Source organism: Pimephales promelas, chromosome 2 (genome assembly GCF_988280905.1).
Source record: "Pimephales promelas chromosome 2, fPimPro1.hap1.1, whole genome shotgun sequence".
NCBI classification, from domain to species: domain Eukaryota; kingdom Metazoa; phylum Chordata; class Actinopteri; order Cypriniformes; family Leuciscidae; genus Pimephales; species Pimephales promelas.
The window spans coordinates 13550909-13572068 of NC_142770.1; the positions used below are offsets into that span (position 1 = coordinate 13550909).

The 21160-nt window shown below is 37.7% G+C and overlaps 1 protein-coding gene across 1 annotated transcript; it reads right to left on the reverse strand.

Moving 5' to 3' along the window:
- Positions 1–532: 532 nt before the first annotated feature.
- On the reverse strand, positions 533–20986 carry ankrd24 (ankyrin repeat domain 24). The gene is made up of 22 exons (XM_039695041.2): positions 20523–20986; positions 17266–17396; positions 17077–17165; positions 16936–17000; positions 16806–16863; positions 16635–16705; positions 16373–16479; positions 14555–14730; positions 14054–14076; positions 12594–12680; positions 11830–11958; positions 9863–9982; positions 9520–9670; positions 9240–9403; positions 8118–8284; positions 6248–6936; positions 5824–6161; positions 4215–4448; positions 3960–4136; positions 2212–2367; positions 882–947; positions 533–792 (listed from the first exon to the last, which is right to left on the reverse strand). The coding sequence occupies exons 1-22, from the start codon at positions 20583–20585 to the stop codon at positions 721–723; spliced, it is 3333 nt and encodes a 1110-aa protein (XP_039550975.2). The 5' UTR covers positions 20586–20986; the 3' UTR covers positions 533–720.
- Positions 20987–21160: the final 174 nt, after the last annotated feature.

Below are 21160 nucleotides of genomic sequence, written 5' to 3' on the forward strand. Positions count from 1 at the left end.
GCATTTCTTTGATCAAATATACAGTAAAAATAATAGTAATAGAGTGAAATTTTGTAAAATATTTATTTCTGTGACGCAAAGCTGAATTTTTAGCATCTGTGTCACATGATCCTTCAGAAATGACGCTTTAAAGAAACATTTCTTATTATCAATGTTAAAAGTTATGCTACTTCATATTTTTGTAGAAACTGTGATGCATTCTATCGAGGAAATTTCGATGAATCAAAAGTTAAAAAGAACACCATTTATTTGAAACAGCATTTATAAATGTCTTAACTTTCACTTTTGATTATTTTAATGCATCCTTGCTAAATAAATGTATTCATTTCTTTCAATGTATTTTTAAGTTAAGGAAAAGAGCAGCTCGGACATTCTGCAAAGTATCTCCTTTTGTTGGATAAAAAAATGATATTGGTTTGAATGAAGAGATAATAATCAAATTATACATTTTTACTTGAAATAATCTTCTGATTGAAAAGGAAAACCTGTATTAACAGACGTGATCCTCATAAAGTTGCAAAGAAAGACAAGCAGCGTTTCTCAGTGTTTATTGAAACGTGGTACAAAATTATCAGTGTTCTCCCTCATAAATCATCAGGTATACAGGAAATGTTCCAAAACTACATCCTCTCATTTATAGTTTCAATGCCTCTCAGTGACGATGCACAGTGCTGATACGCTTCGGCTCAAGGGTATGTATAGCTGTTAGTTAAAAAGCAACTAATTTTGACCTTTTTGTGTCATACGGAGGATTTGGAGCAAAAGCGCCTGAACTTCTTCATCCATCCGACCCTGTTAAGGTCAAAAACAGTTGCTCAGATGAGAGTAATAGAAGACATCAGATGTTCCTGTAGAAGTAAGGTTGGGTTTATGATTCTCACCTGTACAGCAGCTAATAGATGAGAACGATATATAGAAACGACAGCCTTGTGTTTGCGCTCCCAGTCCTGAGCACAAGAAGAAAGAAAAGACTTGGTTGTATTCACTTCTACAAAGTCTGGATTTCGTTTTTTGGGTCTTTTAGAATAGTTTTTCATGCTTGAATGTTCATTATTTTTCACATATTTTTCATTGTTGCAGCACCTCACGTCCCAGTCTGTCAGTAACACTCTTTTCAGTTACTGTCTCTATTGGCGCTTTTACACTGCTGGTACGGCTCGGTACAGTTCGGTTCGGCTCGCTTCGCTTTTCCACTGCGTAAAACGATTCGGCACGACACGTTTAGCTTTAGCTCGGTTGCTTTTCCACTACAGTTAGTACCGCTTTAAAGTGGGTGGGATTAGTTCAAAAGCAGTCGCTAGAGCGGTGGCTGTTACTAGCTATTTAAATCTAGCGTGTTTGGTTTCTAGTGTCGCAAATACAATGACGCTGGTAGTGACGATTCTGTCTGACCAATCAGTGACCTGCAGTGTTTCACGTCACATTTTAGTACCGGTACGGTACCTTTGGAACATACCAGGTACCATTTAACGCAAGCCGTACCGTACCACGCAGTGGAAAAGCGCCATATGAAGCCCCACCTTCCAGAAACCACCGTGTGCTCTGATTGGTCGGCTGGACCAGTGTGCTGTGATTGGTCAATCACTTCAAGCTTGTTTTGAAAATGTCACACCCACTTTCAATAACCGGAAGTTTTAACTTAAAGAGTAACTAAACACTAAACCAACTTTTTTTAATACCAGTCATTGATTCGAGTAACTTTTTTGACAATCCACAATTCTACAATATATGGTGTAAAAACGTCTCAGTGCTGCGCTCTTCAGGTTGAACGGTGGCTACTGCAGTTGAATTTTCCTATTGGATGTTCGGCACTTCGTGACGTACGCAGGTTTCAGCTCACCACGCGAGCTACGCCCTTGGCAGTATAAAAACCAGCTTGTTTCGTCAAAACCACTGTAGCGAGTCAGGAATTGGAATTGTGAGTATTGAAAACGATCAGGATAGTGTTTTAGCATCTATTTCGTCCCCTCTATCTCCGCTGGGGTCAGCCCACTTTTTCAGCATTTTCAAATATTGCCAGTGGGTGGAGTCAGGCTCTGACCAGGGGTTTAGTTACCCTTTAAGCAACTTAAACCAGGCCTCATCACTTTTTTGTGTGCGTGTATGCGTGCGTGTGCGGGAATTATGTAAATTAGGAATATTGTTATGTGTTCGTTCCTGGAAGAAAACGCAAAACTGATAAAGGGAGGATCACGTTTACGCTTACAGTACCTGGAGTTGCTGTGTAAGTGTGGTCACACGGTTCTGCAGTGCCAGCTGTTGTCCAGGTGTCCCTGAGGATGGTGGAGATTGGGAACGTCCCAGTGGGGGACTCAAAGCCCCTAGAGCCTCTTTCAGACGAAACACCTCCTTAGACAACTCTGTGATCTAAGAAGGAGGGAAAAGAAAGAATCAAATCTCCATTTCATGGGTTTTTGCATCTGGACAAACATGCATGCTGTAACGGTGCCCTTGAGAGTCACCAGAGGGCACTCCACACCAGACTACATTTCCCAGAACTCACTGCCCAGACTCATCAGCACTCATCTCATTCACCTGGTTCTCAGTTCACACTATAAATACCTTGTGTTCTCATTCACTCACTGCAAAGTCTTGTTTTACTGTTAGTAGCATTTCTGAGCGTCTTTCTCCTTTGTTTGTGTCCTGAATTTTTTGACCTGTGGATTGATTATCGTTGCTGACCCTTTTCTGCCTGCCCTGACCCTGGACTGTTTTCACTGGACTCTGATTCTCACTGCCTGCCTCGACCCTCTGCCTGTATCTGGTTTGTCTATGCCTTTGCTGTTGTTGATCCCTGCCTGTTTGATTCTTCTAATAAATGCTGAGTATGGATCAGGTTTAGAAAAAGATGTCACTGAATGTCAGATGTTTTACATAACATGGATTTAATTAGATTTTTTTTTTATACAAGAGTCAGTAACTGCCCTCAAATTTGAAATTTGAATCTTTCTGCAAAAGAACCATGACCATATTAGCGTCCACACTAACCCTCGATAAGGTTCTGTTTATTATAATGAGTTGTGTCGTCTGCTGCTTTCAATGCTCAAGCTCTTTAAAGTCTGGTTGATTCTGATTGGCTTTCAATGTTTGTATCGTTCATTGGCTGGAAAAGCGATCTGAAAGTGATTCCAACAATATCGTTCCTCTGCAGCGTTATCGTGATAATTTCTCATAGAATAAAAATGATTATTAGTTATAGTTATTGTCCTTTGCGTGAACAGGTTTATAGGGGCAAAAAAATGCTATATAGTCAATTTATCTTACACAAACGTATTAGTTCAAAAACTTCATTTGCTCAATTAATTCATTCAAACACACTAATTCACTCAGGAATGAAACTCTCTATAAGTGAGTCATTGAATTATTTACTTAACCGATTAGTTTAATACGGTTCAATGCCAATGATTTATTCAGTGCGTTTGTGTGTGTGGTCCAAGTAAACCCTGCGTTATGAGGATATTTTTTGGTCCCCATGAGGAAAACAGCTTATAAATCAGACTAAATTATGTTTTTTTTTGAAAATATAAGAATGTAGAAAGTTTTCTGTGATGTGTAGGTTTAGGTTAAGGGATAGAATATACAGTCTGTACAGTATAAAAATCATTATGTCTATGTAAAATCCCCATAAAACATGAAAACACACAGACAAAAAAGCAGTATTGTGTCTAAAATGTAAGTTCCTCAATATTAACGTGTTATTTTGGTGCCGTTTGTCTGGTCTTTTGGTGCGATTTGCTTACCTGATTGGTGAAGTTTTTTTGCTGAATCATGGGAAATATAGTCTTTTTCACCAGGAATTCTACTATTGAACTAGATTATTAAAAAAGTAGTTGAACTAATGTGGGCTGATGGCTTCAACGAGAGCATATACCACCGATTAATTTTGTAGCTCACAGTAGGACTGTCTTTAATGATCGTTAAAACTCAATTCCCTTATGGAGACTCTTCCTCCCTCACACCTTGCGGTCTTTCTCTTTGACGAGCCCCTGCGAGTGCTGGATGTCCTGGTGCAGCTGTTGGATGTGGGTGGACTCAGCCTGAAGATCCGCCAGCTGCTTTTTAACCGTCTCCAGCTGAGATTCAGCCACCTGACGCTCGCTCTTGTTAAATAAAGCATCCCGCTGCACCTGGAACACCTGCGGAGGGACACTTTTTTTTAAGATATGTGCAAATAGGTGGAGTGGAAACATCAAGGACAACAAGTGCATTCATACCTCAGTGCAGGTCTTCTCATGCTTGCGTGCTAGCTCAGCTAACTGGGCTGTCAGCGTGTTGATCTCAGCCTGTAGGGAGAGTCTCTGGGCCTCGTGGTCTTCTTTGGACACCAGTCCCTGTTCTGAAGCTTTCTGAGATCGCAGCTCTTTCAACTCGGTCTCTCTCTCACTCAGAGAATCCTGCGCTGCTGTCGCAATCTTCCGACTCTCCTCTAGAGAGAGCTCTAGCTCTGCCTGGAGTGAGGAAGAATCAAGCTTAGTATACCATAGTCTACTCTTAAAAATTTGTTCATAAAAGGGGCTTTTCGCTGTGATGCCAAAGTAGAAATATTGGGTTCCCCAAAGAACCTTTTAACAGTTCTTAAAATAATCATTTTATTTCTTAAATGTGAAGAACATTTTAATAATCTAAACCTTTTTCCACAACAAAGAACCTTTTGTGCAATGAATAGTTCTTCATTGCCAATACAGAACCTCTGTTTTTAAGATTTAAGAATGCTAGTTTATTACTTACTGAATACTAAAATTTGATGTAAATTTGATGCGTTTCTGTCACGTCCTCATTATGTTGGAAGCGAGTGCTATTAAACTTTAAAGGCTCACTGAAGTGCAGCTTTGTATGATGTGTTGAAGTAATTTCCACTGAAACAGGAAGCTAAGGCGGGACATATTGAATGGCTCCTCCCTTTTTTCAAATAGCCAATAGCGTTAGTTTACCTCACAGACTGCAAGTCGAACTTGACAGCACCATGGAAGCGAATCCGAGTGCAGATGATACATTGGATTCATTAGTAGAGGTGTGAATAAATGTGAGCCATTTCATTCCAATGTACAGTTGGAAAACGGAAGAAAACTCAAGCGTTTTCAACCGGTATTGCACTGTGACGTGTCACCGGTCGCTTTGGCCAGGTGGTATTTATAGCATAAAATAAATCTTCGTTCAAATCAAATTTGATTCGTACAAATCAAAATGAACGGATCTTTTTTCGTGTCATTTAGTTAATTCAACGAACGAAATGAACAAATTGAGTCGGAAAAAGATTCGTTCATTTTGATGTCACGAACGCGCATCACAGAACAGAGCAAGGCGAGCATTTGTGCTTATAAAACTTTGTTTTTTTGTTTTTTTTTAATGCTTGATAAGACCCTTATTCATCGTCTGGAATTGTTTAAAGCCCTTTGAACAGTTTACAGTTTGCACTGAAACTGTCTTTTGGACCTTGAACCGTTTGGGTTCCCAGTAAAGTGCTTTTTATGGAGAAAAATGCTGGAATGTTTTCATCAAAAACCTCGTTTCGTTTCGACTGAAGAAAGAAAGACATGGACATCTTGGATGATTACTAATATTCACAAGTCTCATGGGAAAGAATCTGTTCCTCAGATTCGCACTCTCTCGCCAATAGTAGGTACTTTCACCTAACTGTTTTACGAATATGAACAGTACTACTCTTTTCATATATTTATTAATTAGGTATATTTGGATTCATGGATAGCCATTTTAATTTTAGTACCTTTGAGAAATCTACTTTACATAAGCGAATCAATTCTTTTGTGAAGTGCATAATTAAAAAGAGCGGATTATATGCAAATAGCATCTTGTGTAACTCACCTTGACTTTATCATGTTCTTCCTTGCTAACGGAGTCTTTTTGCAGCGCCTGCAGCTCGGCTTGCAGCCTGGCGAGCTCAGTTTGAGCATGCTCACGCAGCGCCCTCTCCGCTTGCAGCTCTTTTTCAGTTTGAGCTAGCTGCTGGGCTACTGCGGACAGCGCCTCCTGGTGTTTCGCAAGTGGTATTGCATCTCTCAGTTGTAGTACGTCATGAGCCCGGCTCTCTCTCTCAGCACACAGGCTGTCCAGAGCTTGTGCTGCCTCTTGCCTCGCAACTTCCAGCTCCTCCTGTATCGCCTCCAAGGTCCGTCCCCCCGGCGACAGATGCAGGGAGTGCTCTGATTGGTCGAAAATTAGTTATATTTAAAGGCTCGAATCAAATGGCTATTTCCAAGAGTCTCGGAGGGACAACAGGTGCACTCACCAGATGCAATGGAAACCTCTGAGCTCTCAGACGGGTCCTCGTCGTCCTCATTTTCGTCTATGTGGGAAGGGGGGCGGAGCCTTTCCAGCTCCAGCAAGGCCTGGTTGAGTCGTGCAGCCACGTCGGCTCGTTCTTGAGCTATCTGGTTAAGCTGAAGACCCAAAGTGACCTGAACCTCCTCAAACCGAACTCGAGGGACGCTATCTTTCAACTCCCTCTCAAGTTCTTCCACCCGTGTCTGGAACCCGTTCACTGGCGCTCCCTCGCCCTCCTTACGCTCAGCCGTTTTGCTTTGCTCCAGGGCTTTTTCCAACTCTTCCACCCGCTTTTTGAGGCTCACAACTGTCTCGGTCTCCTCTTCTCCCTCTTTCCCTTTCCTTCTATCCTGCAGATCTGCCTCAAGTTCCTTTACCCTCTCTTTCAGCTGTTGGATGGTGTCATTGTCACCTTCAAGCCTCTCCCCATCTTTCTTTTTTATGGATAGCTCCGCCTCTAGTTCCTGCACCCTTGCTTTCAGCTGCTGGGTCTCCAAATTTGCCCCTTTCTCAGAGGCTTCAGTCTTCGCTCCTGCGTCCTCCACGGAGTAGACCCCAAGGAGCATCTGTTCTTTGAGTTCCTCTAACTCTGCCTGGGCTTGGGCCAACTGTTCCTTCATTGTGTTTTGATGTTTCTCCTCTTTCTCTTCAGATCTGAGAAGAAAAGCAAAAATTTCAATTACTTGACAGGATTCATAAGTGCATGAGTGGTAGATAGTTTAGTGCAAGTTCCAATATCTACCAACAACATCCTTTTCAATGGTCAATCTTCTCTTTACACACACACACACACACATATATATATATACACAACACTGTTACTAGTTACTAATTACCTCTTCAACAGTGTAATTAGATTACTGTACTAATTACTCTCTCTAAAACGTATTTAATTACTTTTAATTACTAATTACTTTCAAAATCCCATATCAATCAAGGATAGACATGAATCTGATTTAATTCTTTCAAATAAATACTATAAAATTGCATGAATTATCCTTAAACTGACCAAGGTGGAGAAGGTTACATTATAAAAACATACTTTTTAGCATCAGACAATACATTTTGATGTTAAACCCACTATTGTTTTATGTCTGATCTCATGACATTTCACACTTTTTTCATACATACGAATTTTTCATATGTACGAGTGTGGTCGTAATATTTAGACGCCTCATAAAATGCATACGAATCGCTGTGAGATCGGATTGATCTATACACAGTATTTACCTCAATTACATCAGAAGTAACTGTAATTAAATTACAGATAAATTACGAGTAATCCCTTACTTTACATTTTCAAGGGAAAAATAATTAAATTACAGTAACTAATTAATTTAGTTCATTTTGAGTAAATATTGTGTAAAATAAGCGGTCACTTAAATTCAGCAATTTTATTTTTAAATTTGTTTTGCTTGTCGAAATAACTAGAATAATAACAAATTTCAGTAAACTGTAAAACTAATTGCACAACAAACCAGTGTGTTTATGATATATTTGTTTATGATTTATGATAATGCATTTAAAATCTTATTATAACAAATACCAGTTTGCAGTATCAAGCACCAGTTCTTGGACAGGTAAAATACCTGGAAGCGAATGACAACGAAAGCCTTGCACATTCAAGTTAAAAAAATAAGGTGGATAACATCCAGGAAAGAAACAAGGAAAGGAACATAATGACATTGCAAATGAGAATTCCTCTAATCTCCAGGGTGAAAATGAACTCACTGAAGTCTTGGCGACACGTAGTAGTGATTACCTGAATCGGGTTTAATCTGAATCATATCAAGAAAAAGATTGACATTAGTCTGATTTCATTCGAACTACATTACCCAGGATCCTCTGCAATGCTTGAGGCTTCAGTTGAAGCCTGGGTTCTGGCGTATTTCTCCTGTAGTTCCTCAAACTCTTTCCTCAGAGATTCATACTGAGCCGTGGAAACAAAATCTGGACCCGAGCTCTGCATATCCGTGTCATCCTTCTCAAACATCTCCAGCATCTGCAATGGAAATGTTTTATAGATTTCTCTTTAAAGACAGCACATGTCGTTTGCCTCAGCCATTACCCTTATAGTGTTCTTTGATCTGTTTGTTGAACCCTGGACTTCAGTGAAATACAACCCAGTTTTTGAGAGCTCTTGTAAACATTGACTTATGTCAAAGGTGTAGTTATAAGTATTCAATTTGCTACAAACAATTTCGACTGAGCGTTCCCCAAACATTTCCCACAAGGGCTTTGCAAGTGGAATGCCATATTAGCACTTAGCATTACATGCCGTGCTATTTTTACCAGAATATGCAACAGTACCACACTGATCTGATTAGTGCTATTATAATGTCAGCTGTGTTTTAGCTTTAGACCGTGATTTAAAATTGGGAGGTATGTCAACATGTAACGCCATCTCTATTTGGTTTGATCTGATTATCAAGAAATTTGTCTAAAGTAAAACAATTTATTTTATTCTTATGAAAATAAGGCACATTTTAGATTTTGTTTTTGCATCATGACCTTTTTATGTTACAGTTAAGCACATTTCCAACTTATACTTCAATGCAAAAAAACACATTGTTATTAGCGTTATGCTATAAATAATGATGTATTTAAGCATTTATGTTTTTCAATGTAAAAAAAAAACATTGAGAATCACCATTGAGAATAATAATAATACAAAAAGTAAAAAGTCTAGGTATTTCACCACATTATATGCTGTAAACATTATGTTAAAATATGCTGATTCAAAGTGAATATATGAGCTATATATCCAGCATCAGGTTAACTGTGGCGCTTTAAGAATCAGGTCAGATGCAGTATGTGGTTAGTGCATATATGTCTGTTTTTATCTTGGACATCTGAACAACCTTTAAAAAGCTGCAAAAACATCTATGTGCGTGTGTGCATGCCTGTGATTTTAATGCTTTGTCTGCATGTGAGTGTTTAAAGGAAAGAGGCTCCACCTGCACTTTGAGAACCAGCTCGGCATTCTGTGAGGTCAGTTCCTCCACTTTTCTGCGAAGCTGCTCCACCATGGCAGGATTGCCCTGTGAGGCGCTCTCGTCCCGGCTCGCCGGCGAATCAGCATCTAGTCCTCGTGATTGCCTAGACAGTAACTTCTCTGCTCCTGATGACATGCATATAAAAATGTTAAAATAATGTACACTTATCAGAGTCTTTCAAACCAAAGTTTCAAACTGAAGTTCATTGATCTTGATGTGTCAGGAAGTGTTCTTGGCTAACCAGGGAAGTCCAGCATGTCATCTGAGTCTTCGGCGTCTTCCGAGTCACAGGTCACGCCGCTCACCCGAGCCGTTCTCAACTCCTCCAGCTCGGCCAGCAGCCGGTCACGCTCTGCCTCAGTCTCGCTCAGGCGCTCTCTCAGAGAGTTCAGCTGAAAAACAATTATCATTCAACAAAATCCTTCAAATTTCATATGTTTTGATTTATTGGCGAGGACTCCTGCGGTTCACAATCAGATTTTTCTGAAGGTAAAGCATCCCCTTTAACTGAAATGTGACTTTAAAATTTCATTTTGTTCCCCGTCAGTGCTAAAAAGTGTATTATAGTTAAAGAAGTGCAGTACCTCCTCCAGGGCAGTGGTGGCGCTACTCTGCTGCTGCTCCAGAACTTTAATTTTCTGCAATAGGCGACCTCTCTCCAGCCTGAGCTTACGGATCTCTTCAAAGACCTCCTCATCCTCCGTCTGACACACAAACACACATTGCAACGTAGTCACGTGGAAAACTGCGTATGTGATTATTTCAAATTACGAAATGTGTACATTATTATAACCAGTGTTGGGGAAAGTTACTTTTAAAAAGCAGTGCATTACAATATTGCGTTACTCCCTAAAAAAGTAAGCGGTTGCGTTACTTAGGAAATGGAAAGTAATGCATATGGATGGAGAGTAATGAGTTACGCTACCATCACACGTCAAATGAATTTCCTCAGGACGAAGGAAATGTAAATTCACGCCTGTACAGTAGAGGGTGCAGCTCAAACAAACCTTTTAGCTGTGCTGCCATTCTGGATTGCTATGGAAGCTTGTTTCGGCCACAGAATAAAACATTTTAAAAGATATTTGCAACTTTTTATCTCACAATTATGAGTTTGCGTCTCGCAATTCTGACTTTATCTCTCAGAATTGCGAGATATAAAGTCAGAAATGCGTGATATAATCTTGAAATTGCGTGTTATAAAGTCAGAAATGCGTGATGTAATCTCGCAATTGCGTGTTATAAAGTCAGAAATGCGTGATATAATCTCGCAATTGCGTGTTCTAAAGTCAGAAATGCGTGATATAATCTCGAAATTGCGTGTTATAAAGTCATAAATGCGTGATATAATGTCGCAATTGCGTGTTATAAAGTCAGAATTCCGAGACATAAATTGCAATTGCGTGTTATAAAGTCAGACTAAGTCTAAGTCTTATGAGATGTAAACTCGAGGTGTAAAACCGAAGGTCAGCAGCAAAGGCACTGGATAATAAAAAAGTGAGTTGAAATACATAAAGTATTTAATAGTCAATAAGTGGGAGAAGAAAGTAACTTGCGTTAATTATTTGAAAAGTAACTTTTTTGTTGTAAAAATAATGCGTAACTTTACTCGTTACTTGAATAAAGTAATCTGATTACGTAACTCGCGGATCTCGTAATGCGTTACCCCCAACATTGATTAAAATGGGCGGTAACCGCTGACTATGGGTTATTTTGGAACAATTGGGGCTGCAATTCATTAAAGGGTTAGTTCACCCAAAAATGAAAATTCTGTCAGTATTTACTCACCCTCATGTTGTTCCAACCCCGTAAGACCTTCGTTCATCTTCGGAACACAAATTAAGATATTTAAGATATTAAGATCGCTCCTGCATACAGTCCATAGGCTTCTTGAGGTACTGGCTCTTGCTGTCCCCGAAAAGTCATTAAAGACATCGTTAAAATAGTCCAAGTGACTACAGGGGCTCAATCTTAAGTTTATCAAACGACGAGAACACTTTTGTGCGCAAAAAAACAACAAAAATAACGACTTTATTTCAACTATTCACTTCCTTCTCCATAAGCCTATAGTCCGTTAACGTAGTGTGATTGCGTAGAGCTACGTCACACGTAGGCTCACTATTGGCCGACGCTGGTCATGTGTGTGTGATGCGTGTGACGTACAATAACAGAAGCTTACGCTATTAAACTAGTAACCTGACTCGCGCAGAGGGAGAAATAAACGAATAGTTGAAATAAAGTCGTTATTTTTGTTGTTTTTTTGCGCACAAAAGTGTTCTCGTCGTTTGATAAACTCAAGATTGAGCCACTGTAGTCACTTGGACTATTTTAACGATGTCTTTAATGACTTTTCGAGGACAGCAAGAGCCAGTCCCTCAAGAAGCCTATGGACTGTATGCAGGAGCGATCTTAATATCTTAAATATCTTAATTTGTGTTCCGAAGATGAACGAAGGTCTTACGGGGTTGGAACAACATGAGGGTGAGTAAATACTGACAGAATTTTCATTTTTGGGTGAACTAACCCTTTAAAAGCTTCATTCGTTGCCACTCACAAGGTTTTCAGATGGGGGACGTTGGGTCCTGGGGGCGGGAGAAGGTGGAGAAGGGCTCTGGGATTCAGGTGATTGTGTGGGGTCAGGGGGAGGTGGCATACTTGAGGCGTCTGAAGAAGGGGGCGGACCCTGCAAAATTAGTAAGCATAAGCCATGCCTTTAAGTGAAAACAATGGGTGCCATTCAATAAGCATGTGTATGAAATTAGGGCCCTATAATTTTAATAATGCAGAAAATGCAGACTGAATCACAGATTACAATCTTAAATTTAAATTCAAATTCAAAATTCAATATAAACTTATATTTAAATTCAAAAAACAGAATTTGTGAAAAAATACCAAAAAAAATCAAACAGATTATTTGTACATTTGCGTATGCACAAATTTGTGCGTGAAATTTATGTACGAATGTTTTCACACAAAAAAAACAACAAATTGCTAGGAAAGCCCTTATATGGAGATGGCCTAGGCATATTTTATGCAAATCACTAAATTAGGATATTCCAAATTCATTAACATTAGAATGAGGTTAAGAACAAATTCATCTGCGTACAAACGGGTTATAAATTAACCAGACAATTTGTTTTCGAGAAGTTCTCCTGTGCACATAAATACAAATAATCCATGAAATTATGAACTAATGAAACCCACTGTCATGCATTTAAAGGAATTAAATTTCACGCAAAATGAAAAGTCCATGCTGTTACGGTGTTTATTTGTCCTTTTCAGCAATGTTTCACAGGATCCATGAATCCCATGTTGTACCTGAGCAGGAGATTTAGGAGGAGGAGGGGCTTTCCTCTTGCGGGGAGTGGTTCCGCTAGATGGGGGATTGGGAGTAGGAGGAGCCTGCTGGAGTGGTTGGGGTTTCAGGATGCACAGGTTAGAAAGCAAAGCTAGTAGCAACAGTGTTAGTCAGATTTGTAACATGCGCTTCTGTCTTCACAACGTCAATGTTGTGAATACTTAAAGGTGAAATGTATTCTTTTGTGATGTTAAAGTGAAAATTGGATTAAATGCTTTTCCCATATATATACTATATACAACTATATGAGGTGTGGTCACATTAGCAAAATTTTGCCGGCAAAAAAGTCCATTGTCAATAGTGTAGTGATGTACAGTATATAGCGAAATCTGTGTGGAAAAGTAATTTCCCCTCAAACAGAATTCAAGATTTCAGGATTCCTATTAAAATGGCTGGATTTCGGCCACAAAAAAAATTGTAGAACAATGATAACAGTGAATCCATCTTAAACCAGAAGTTTAGGCAAGAAGTTGGCAATTCAGTCTGGTGCCACAAGGGGCGCAAGAGTTTCAGACTTCACCTTCAAATCAAGCAGTTTAGATAATAGTTAGTCTAAGTTACTCTAAATTGAATTACAACAATATTTGTGAAACATTGCTATTTTACAGCAGAAAAATGCATCCCTGACTGTCTTTGAAGGTTTTCTGTGGTTTAGTTATTTGTATGCATGTGATAAAGTGTTGTGGCATTAAAGGAGTAGTTCACTTTTAAAAATACTTTTGCTGATAATTTACTCACCCCCATGTCATCCAAGATGTCCATGTCATTCTTTCTTTAGTCGAAATGAAATTAAGGTTTTTGATGAAAACATTCCAGGATTTTTCTCCATATAATGGACTTCAGTGGGAACCAAACGGTTCAAGGTCCAAAAGACAGTTTCAGTGCAAATTGCAAACTGTTCAAAGGGCTTTAAACGATTCCAGACGATGAATAAGGGTCTTATCAAGTGAAACGATCACTCATTTAAAAAAAAAAAAAAACAAAGTTTAAGTTTTATAAGCTCAAATGCTCGCCTTGCTCTGTTCTGTGGTGCACATTCGTGACTCTCCTGTTCGAACTCGTTCATCAAAATGAACGAATCTTTTTCCGAGTCAATTCGTTCATTTTTTCATTGTATGAACCAAATGACTCGAAAAAAGACCCTTATTCATCGTCTGAAATCGTTTAAAGCCCTTTGAACAGTTTGCACTGAAACTGTCTTTTGGACCTTGAACCGTTTGGTTCCCATTGAAGTCCATTATATAGGGAAAATCCTGGAATGTTTTCATCAAAAACCTTAATTTCTTTTCGACTGAAGAAAGAATGACATGGACATCTTGGATGACATGGGGGTGAGTAAATTATCAGCAAAAGTTTTTTTTAAAAAGTGAACTACTCCTTTAATGGCATTTGTGAAAAAAATGCCATTAATAAGAATTACCTCCTCATTCGAACCCTCAGCCGCTGGGAATGCACAGGACAGAAATAAGAAGCAGACAGCAGTGCGGTGAGACTTACACACACCACTCCAAAAACACATAGTAAACCATGTTTAAACATATATAATCTATATAATCTTCCCGTTCCACCACATGTGTGCTGTTGCAGTCAAAAAAAGAGGCAACATGAAAGCAGACAAGCAGCACATTTATCACTCTGTCAGGAGGGGCCCTTTATTAACACTAGGATCCCATTTCCATCTCAGTCCGACATATGTTTCCAATCAGCCTTTGTAACTCGAGTTAGCAAACTTCTCCATGTTTTCATCCATTGACCCAACGTAACATCTGCTTTTTAGTCTCTCCTCTCAGATTACGAGTGTATCAAAGTGGAGATGGGGCCAAACATCAGAGGCGAGGGGAATAAGAACCACCAAGCTCCAGATGGCCCCTCTCTCTGAGGAATTAAAGGTGAGGGCTACAGTAAATGTATGTGTGGTTACCTGCGGTCACGCCTTCGTTCTGCAGAAGCTGGGTTATATTGTGATTGCCGGCAGTGATGCTGTAGTGGGCGGAGTTATGTCCCAGGGCGTCGGTTAGGTGTGGGTTAGCTCCGCCCTTCAGTAACATCTCTACAGTCTCCATGCTGTCACTCTCGCAGGCCAACATCAACGCTGATCTGCCTCGAAACACATGATACCACACAGGACAAATAGAGTGCATTAGTGCACGGGTTCTGTAAGTATATTTTCCATCCATTTCTCCCATAGGGATTTTTAAAAAGTCTTCATTAAAGGGATCGTTTACCCAGAAAGGATTAGTTCACTTTAAAAAAACTTTTGCTGATAATTTACTCACCCCCATGTCATCCAAGATGTCCATGTCTTTCTTTCTTCAGTCGAAAAGAAATTGAGGTTTTTGATGAAAACATTCCAGGATTTTTCTCTATATAATGGACTTCAATGGGAACCAAACGGTTCAAGGTCCAAAAGACAGTTTCAGTGCAAACTGTTCAAAGGGCTTTAAATGATTCCAGACGATGAATAAGGGTCTTATCAAGCAAAACGATTTAAAAAAATAACAAAGTTTAAGTTTTATAAGCTCAAATGCTCGCCTTGCTCTGTTCTGCGTGACTCTCCTGTTCGAACTCGTTAATCAAAATGAACAAATCTTTTTTCGAGTCAAGTCGTTCATTTTATTCGTTAAATGAACCAAATGACTCGAAAAAAGATTTGTTCATTTTGATGAACGAGTTCGAACAGGAGAGTCACGAACGCGCATCACAGAACAGAGCAAGGCGAACATTTGAGCTTATAAAACTTAAACTTTGTTATTTAATTTTTTTAAATGAGTGATCGTTTCGCTTGATAAGACCCTTATTCATCGTCTGGAATTTTTTAAAGCCCTTTGAACAGTTTGCAGTTTGCACTGAAACGGTCATTTTGACCTTGAACCGTTTGGTTCCCATTGAAGTCCATTATATGGAGAAAAATCCTGGAATGTTTTCATCAAAAACCTTAATTTCTTTTTGACTGAAGAAAGAATGACATGGACATCTTGGATGACATGGGGGTGAGTAAATTATCAGCAAAAGTTTTTTTTAAAAGTGAACTACTCCTTTAATTTCTGGATGAACTATCCCTTAAAATTGTTTTAAGCCAACCAGCTACAAGGTGAATCATAACATTACAAACACTGATTTGAAGCAAAAAAAAAAAAAAATTTGGACAAAAATATAAAGGTACAAGGAAAGAACTATAATCCCATAAAGCATTGCGAACAGAATAAACTAATTAAAAACCAACTCAAAAGGACTAAAAACAACAACAAAAACAAAACAAAAAATTATTTTATTTAATTATGTTTAATAGTTTTTTTGCTGTATTTTCATTTTGATAAATTGTGCCTGTGTGAGAAATTAATAATACAACAATTACATTAAAAATACACGTCTGATGGCTTTTCACTGAAGTAAAAGTTATCAAAAGTTTTCTTACATAGTGATTTAAACCAGCGTTACTTTAGTATTATTTATTTGCTATTATAGTATTTAATAATTTTATTTATATATAATTCATCGGTTTTTATAGTTTAAGCTTATGTGCTTTGTCATTTTTATTATTATTTTCATTTCTACAGTATTTAGCTTTAATTGATTTTTAGTTCAGATTTCTGTTTTGAAAATTTTAATTGGCAACAACAAGACAACAATTCATCTAATATTTATAATCTATTTTAGTCCTTTTTGAAAATAAAACAAAACTAAATAAAATTTTTAAGATCCTCCAAATTGTATACCAGCTGTCTAAAGCATATCCAACCTGCCCTGGTTATCCTGTAAATTAGGATTGGCTCCTCGTTCCAAAAGAAAGGCACACAGCTCGACTCTGCTCATCTGGGCCCCCAGGATCAATGGAGTTGACCCATCCTAAGAGAAAACAGGAAATTCAACAACATTTTCCACTTCCTGTACTCAACATTTGGTCAATACACCAATGCCTTTACTAATAAAAAGTATATCTCGAAAGTCACTTCACATACAAGAGTAAATGATCTTTTCACATAGTGTTCAAATAAACTTACTCCATCTTGAGCATCAAGGTTGGCTTTAAAGTCCCACAAAATCTCAGTGCAGGACAAGCAGCCGCTTACAGCTGCACAGAAACAAATACGCAATGAACCAAAAACAGCTTCCTATTACACACAAATACAACGTTTTGTATAATGTTAAAATGTTTGAATATATTTTATTACCAGCATGGTGAAGGGAAGTCCTCCCGAAACTGTCCGTGGAGTCGACAGGCATCCTCTCCTACAAGACGAACATTACAAGTGAACATCAATATTAGCTCTATTTTTCTAGGATTATGTTCAAGACCCCTACCTGAAGAAGTCTCTTTAAACAATCTGACTGTCCATTCTTGGCAGCAAGATGGAGAGCATTAAAACCTACGAAGAGAAACCAACAGATCTCATTGAACTCCATCAATGCTTCCATTAGTAAAACTAGCCGAGTAAATCGTACCTGTGCCGTCCGTTACATTGATGTCCACGCCATGAGAGAGGATGACCTCTAGACAATCCAACCGACCTCGAGATGCACAAAGATGGAACCTGTGAGCAATGTTTTTGATTTTTGCCACTAAATGCCACTAAAGCGAGGCCAGAGTATATATAGGTTTAACATCTGAGTTGAAATCAATAGTCCACTCACGCTGATTTGCCCTCCGTGTCCAGTTTGGACGGGCAGAGACCTTTCTTCACCAGCAGCGTGGATACTTTTTCCGGATCATTCTGTTCAACGGCCTGCAACAATCTATCATCGGTCTTACTCCAGTCCTGACTCTAGAAACACAGAGACACACATCTTTTACACTAGTATAAAAGTTTACACCATCTCCAATTTACTGAAAAAAAAAAAAAATACAAACAATTTTATTATACATGACTTTACCATCTGTGACCCAAAACTGCTGCATAATCTTTTACAAACATAAACTATTTTAGAAAGTATCAATTCTGAAACTATTGTATAGCTTTTCAAATAGTAAAATAGATAAATAAATAATTAAAACAAGATTAATTCACTTTAATAAATTCAAAATATTAAGACATTGTCAGAGAATATATCTTGAATTTTATTTTATTTTATGGCAAACAAAAAATTCTCACGTTTTAATTATAAAAAAGTGCTGTCAAATCGATGAATCACTATTAATCGCATCTAACAAACGTTTTTGTTTATATAATATGTGTGTATATATATTGTGTGTATATATATATATATATATATGCATACATAAATTGGTGTGTATACATGTATAGAATATATATATATATATATATATATATATATATACGCACATTTTTTACATAATAATTTGTTCTATTTTTTTAGTTAAATTGTGACCACATTGTACAAATTTGTACAAACTCTCCAGTTCTGTTCTGACACATTTAGTTTTTTTTAGTTTTTTAGTTTTTTTAAAGTTTTTACTTCATCGAGATGGTACGAAACTTGGCGAAGATTTTGGCACTTGCTATGTGAACACAAAAAAAATCATAAACCTTATTTGAAAAGGTTAAATGGTCCTGGAAAAAATAAGTCACACTTGTGACTGGTTCTGGGTCAAAAATTACAACGCATTCTCACCCCAAGGCGTCACCTTTGACCATGCTTCAATATTTGACGTTTTAGGCGCCCTTTAGCGTCACTTACATGACGCAATCCTACGGCGTCATCTAACTGACGCTAAAGGAAAGCGTCTGTTAGAGGACGCTGTTAGGTTTAGGTGTGGGGTGGGGGTAGGGTACACGCGATCCTAGGGCGTCATTCTAACTGACGCTAAAGGGCGCCTAAAGCGTCAGATATTGAAGCATGTCCAAATGCTTCCCAAGGCGTCAGTTAGGTGACGCCTTGGGAGTGAGAATGGGCTGAAAATTACTGCATTGGAATTTAATGGGAGACAAATTTCATCTAGTGGAAAGGTTTGGTACTGCGCCCAGACAAAATCTTTTTTTGAGATATCAACCTCAAATGTGGAACACAACTTGTTTAGATTTAAAGTTTCAGTTTTAGAGTAAAACATGTTTAGTAAATTATATAGGCTATTTCATATATAATGTAAAAATAGTATTTTTGTGCATTTTTCATAATAAACTAAACTTCCATAACTTTTTTAGTTTCACTTTAAAAACTAACTTTTTTCAGATCTTCTAAGTGTCTTCTTTCAAAAAGAAGTGCTCCAAAAGCATTCAAGATTTATGACAGTTTCAGTTGGACTTCTTTGTCAGGTAATACATTGATTATAACTATTTGATAAATATAATTTAGTCCAGTAAAATACCCTAAAAATACAAATAATTAAATAAAAACATTATCGAACTGTAATATCAAACATTCATTTCATTGAATTAAAAAAAACTGTACTAATTTCATTCGACTCATTCTGGTTACATCGCGACCACATTGTGCAGATTTATTCCTGTTTTAGTTCAGTTGTGACCATGTTGTATTACTTTGTTCCCTCGTTTTCATTAAACCAAGCTAAAAACAAGGAAACATATTCATAAATCATTGGGACATGATTTTTTTTATTTATTTATTTGTGTTTACATAATATATATGGGTGCACTTTTTAATTATAATATAATTATTTTCAGTGTTGGGAGTAACGCATTACAAAAGTAATACATTACAGTAACATATTACTTTTTGCTGTAACGCAGTAGTGTAAGGCATTACTAATCAATTTTCAGTAATATTTTACTCGTTACATGTTCAGTGAGGCTTGTATTACAGTTGTATTACAGTGTATTGTCTGCTTTTACTTCTTAAAGGCAACAGACTATGTGAAAGTTTTAAAGCAGTCTTTTAGTGCCAGTTCAGAGCGGTCGCGTCTGTAACATTGTTTTTTCCTCATAAATGCGAACACGAAAACTAAAATAAAATGAATATTTTAAGTTCTATGGAGACTGGAGAGCCAACCCTTCCTCATCCGATTTGCGCAGTGTAATTAACAGAATTACAAAAAAATATATTTTGCCTCCTATTTTTTTTTGTCACGCATGAATGTGTGTCTTTTCCCTAATATTAAAAATAAAACATAGACTGATATTTGTCTAATGTCTGGAGTCCTTTAAGGAAGTAGCCTATATACGTTTCAATAGGCTACATGTATTTTCTGAGACTTTTTATTTCAAGTTTTGACTGCAAATGTCATGTCCATAATGCTGGACTTCCCCAATTTTAAATAATTTATCCTCAACTAGTTTTGTGCTGTAGGTCTACGTATTTTATAATGTTAACTTCAAATAATACTAATAGCCTAATTTAAAGATAAGGCAGCATTGGATATGGACGGTAAGGAGAATAACGCTGGGAGTTGGAAGAGGTGTGTCGCGATTCTGTAGGTTCGTGGATGTGGCGAATCGCGATTTCGGTTTCATATTGCATATCGTTAGAAGCCCCAAAGTTAAGTTCTACTTCTGTAGTTATTTTGGTGAAAGTAACTCAAAAGTAATACATGAGTAATGTAACGCATTACAATTCTGGGACAGTAATATTGTAAGGTAATGAATTACTTTTAAATAACAGTAACCAGTAATACCTAATGTATTACAGTTTGGAAGTAACTTGCACAACACTGATTATTTTGTATATATAAATACACACACATGCATGAATATTTATTTATATTTACATATCATATAAATTATATATAAATCTATATACATGAAAATATTTCTTAAATATATACAAGCATGTGTGTGTATTTATATATATATATATATATACAAAATAATTATACACAGTGCACCCACATATATTATGTAAACACAAACTTTTATTTTTGGATGTGATTAATCGCGATTAATCGTTTGACAGCCCTACTAAAAAACAAAAATGAAACGATTAAGAAATATTGTTGCAATGCAGTCTCCTGTTTCCATGTGTATGGCTGTACGTACCGTAATGACACCGTAACACATGCAGAAGCGTTTCATTGGGCTAAAGACGACATGAGGATCCATAGAGCTCAGAGGACGTATGAAACCTCAACAGAGACCCTGAATACTTCCACAAAAAAGTTCAAATGAACTGAACCTGAACATCCTGTCATTCTGTCGCAAAAGAGCCAAGGTTAAGACTTTATATCTAATCTGTCGGTAACAACACGAAGACCTAAATGCCACTGAATATGTAAAAATTGCTGAAATCTGTCCTGCTTTGTCGAGTGCAAATCTTGCTATGCCGTCCTGTTCTGCTGTCTGCGGAGATATACGACACACACTGCAGTCTCTGCCTGGCACGCACACACCTCTCTGTCCTGGTGTCCTTCTTTTTTACTCTCCATCCCAATTCTGTCTAACTTCTCTCTCTCTCTCCTTCTAATCATTCTCTGGTCCCAAAGCTACTGTACTAGCATCCGGGGGTGAGAGCTCAGCAAACACCAGAGAGAAATACACAGTCAGCAATCAGACTAAATGGAGGTATAAAAATAAACAGTCTAGAGCACACTAGTGTATCACTTTAATGTTAACTCAGTCTGATTAAGTCATTTCCTGTGACGATGTGATGCTGTAGAATATCAGTTTTGTGTTTTTTT

Excerpts from the sequence above, each read along its gene's own strand:
- ankrd24 (XM_039695041.2), bottom strand. The coding sequence starts at position 20,585 with ATGGATCCTCATGTCGTCTTTAGCCCAATGAAACGCTTCTGCATGTGT. Across the intron at positions 12,681-14,053 it reads CTGAGGGTTCGAATGAGGAG|CAGGCTCCTCCTACTCCCAA; the intron begins GTAATTCTTATT and ends CAACCACTCCAG. Across the intron at positions 11,959-12,593 it reads CTCCTAAATCTCCTGCTCAG|GGTCCGCCCCCTTCTTCAGA; the intron begins GTACAACATGGG and ends CTAATTTTGCAG.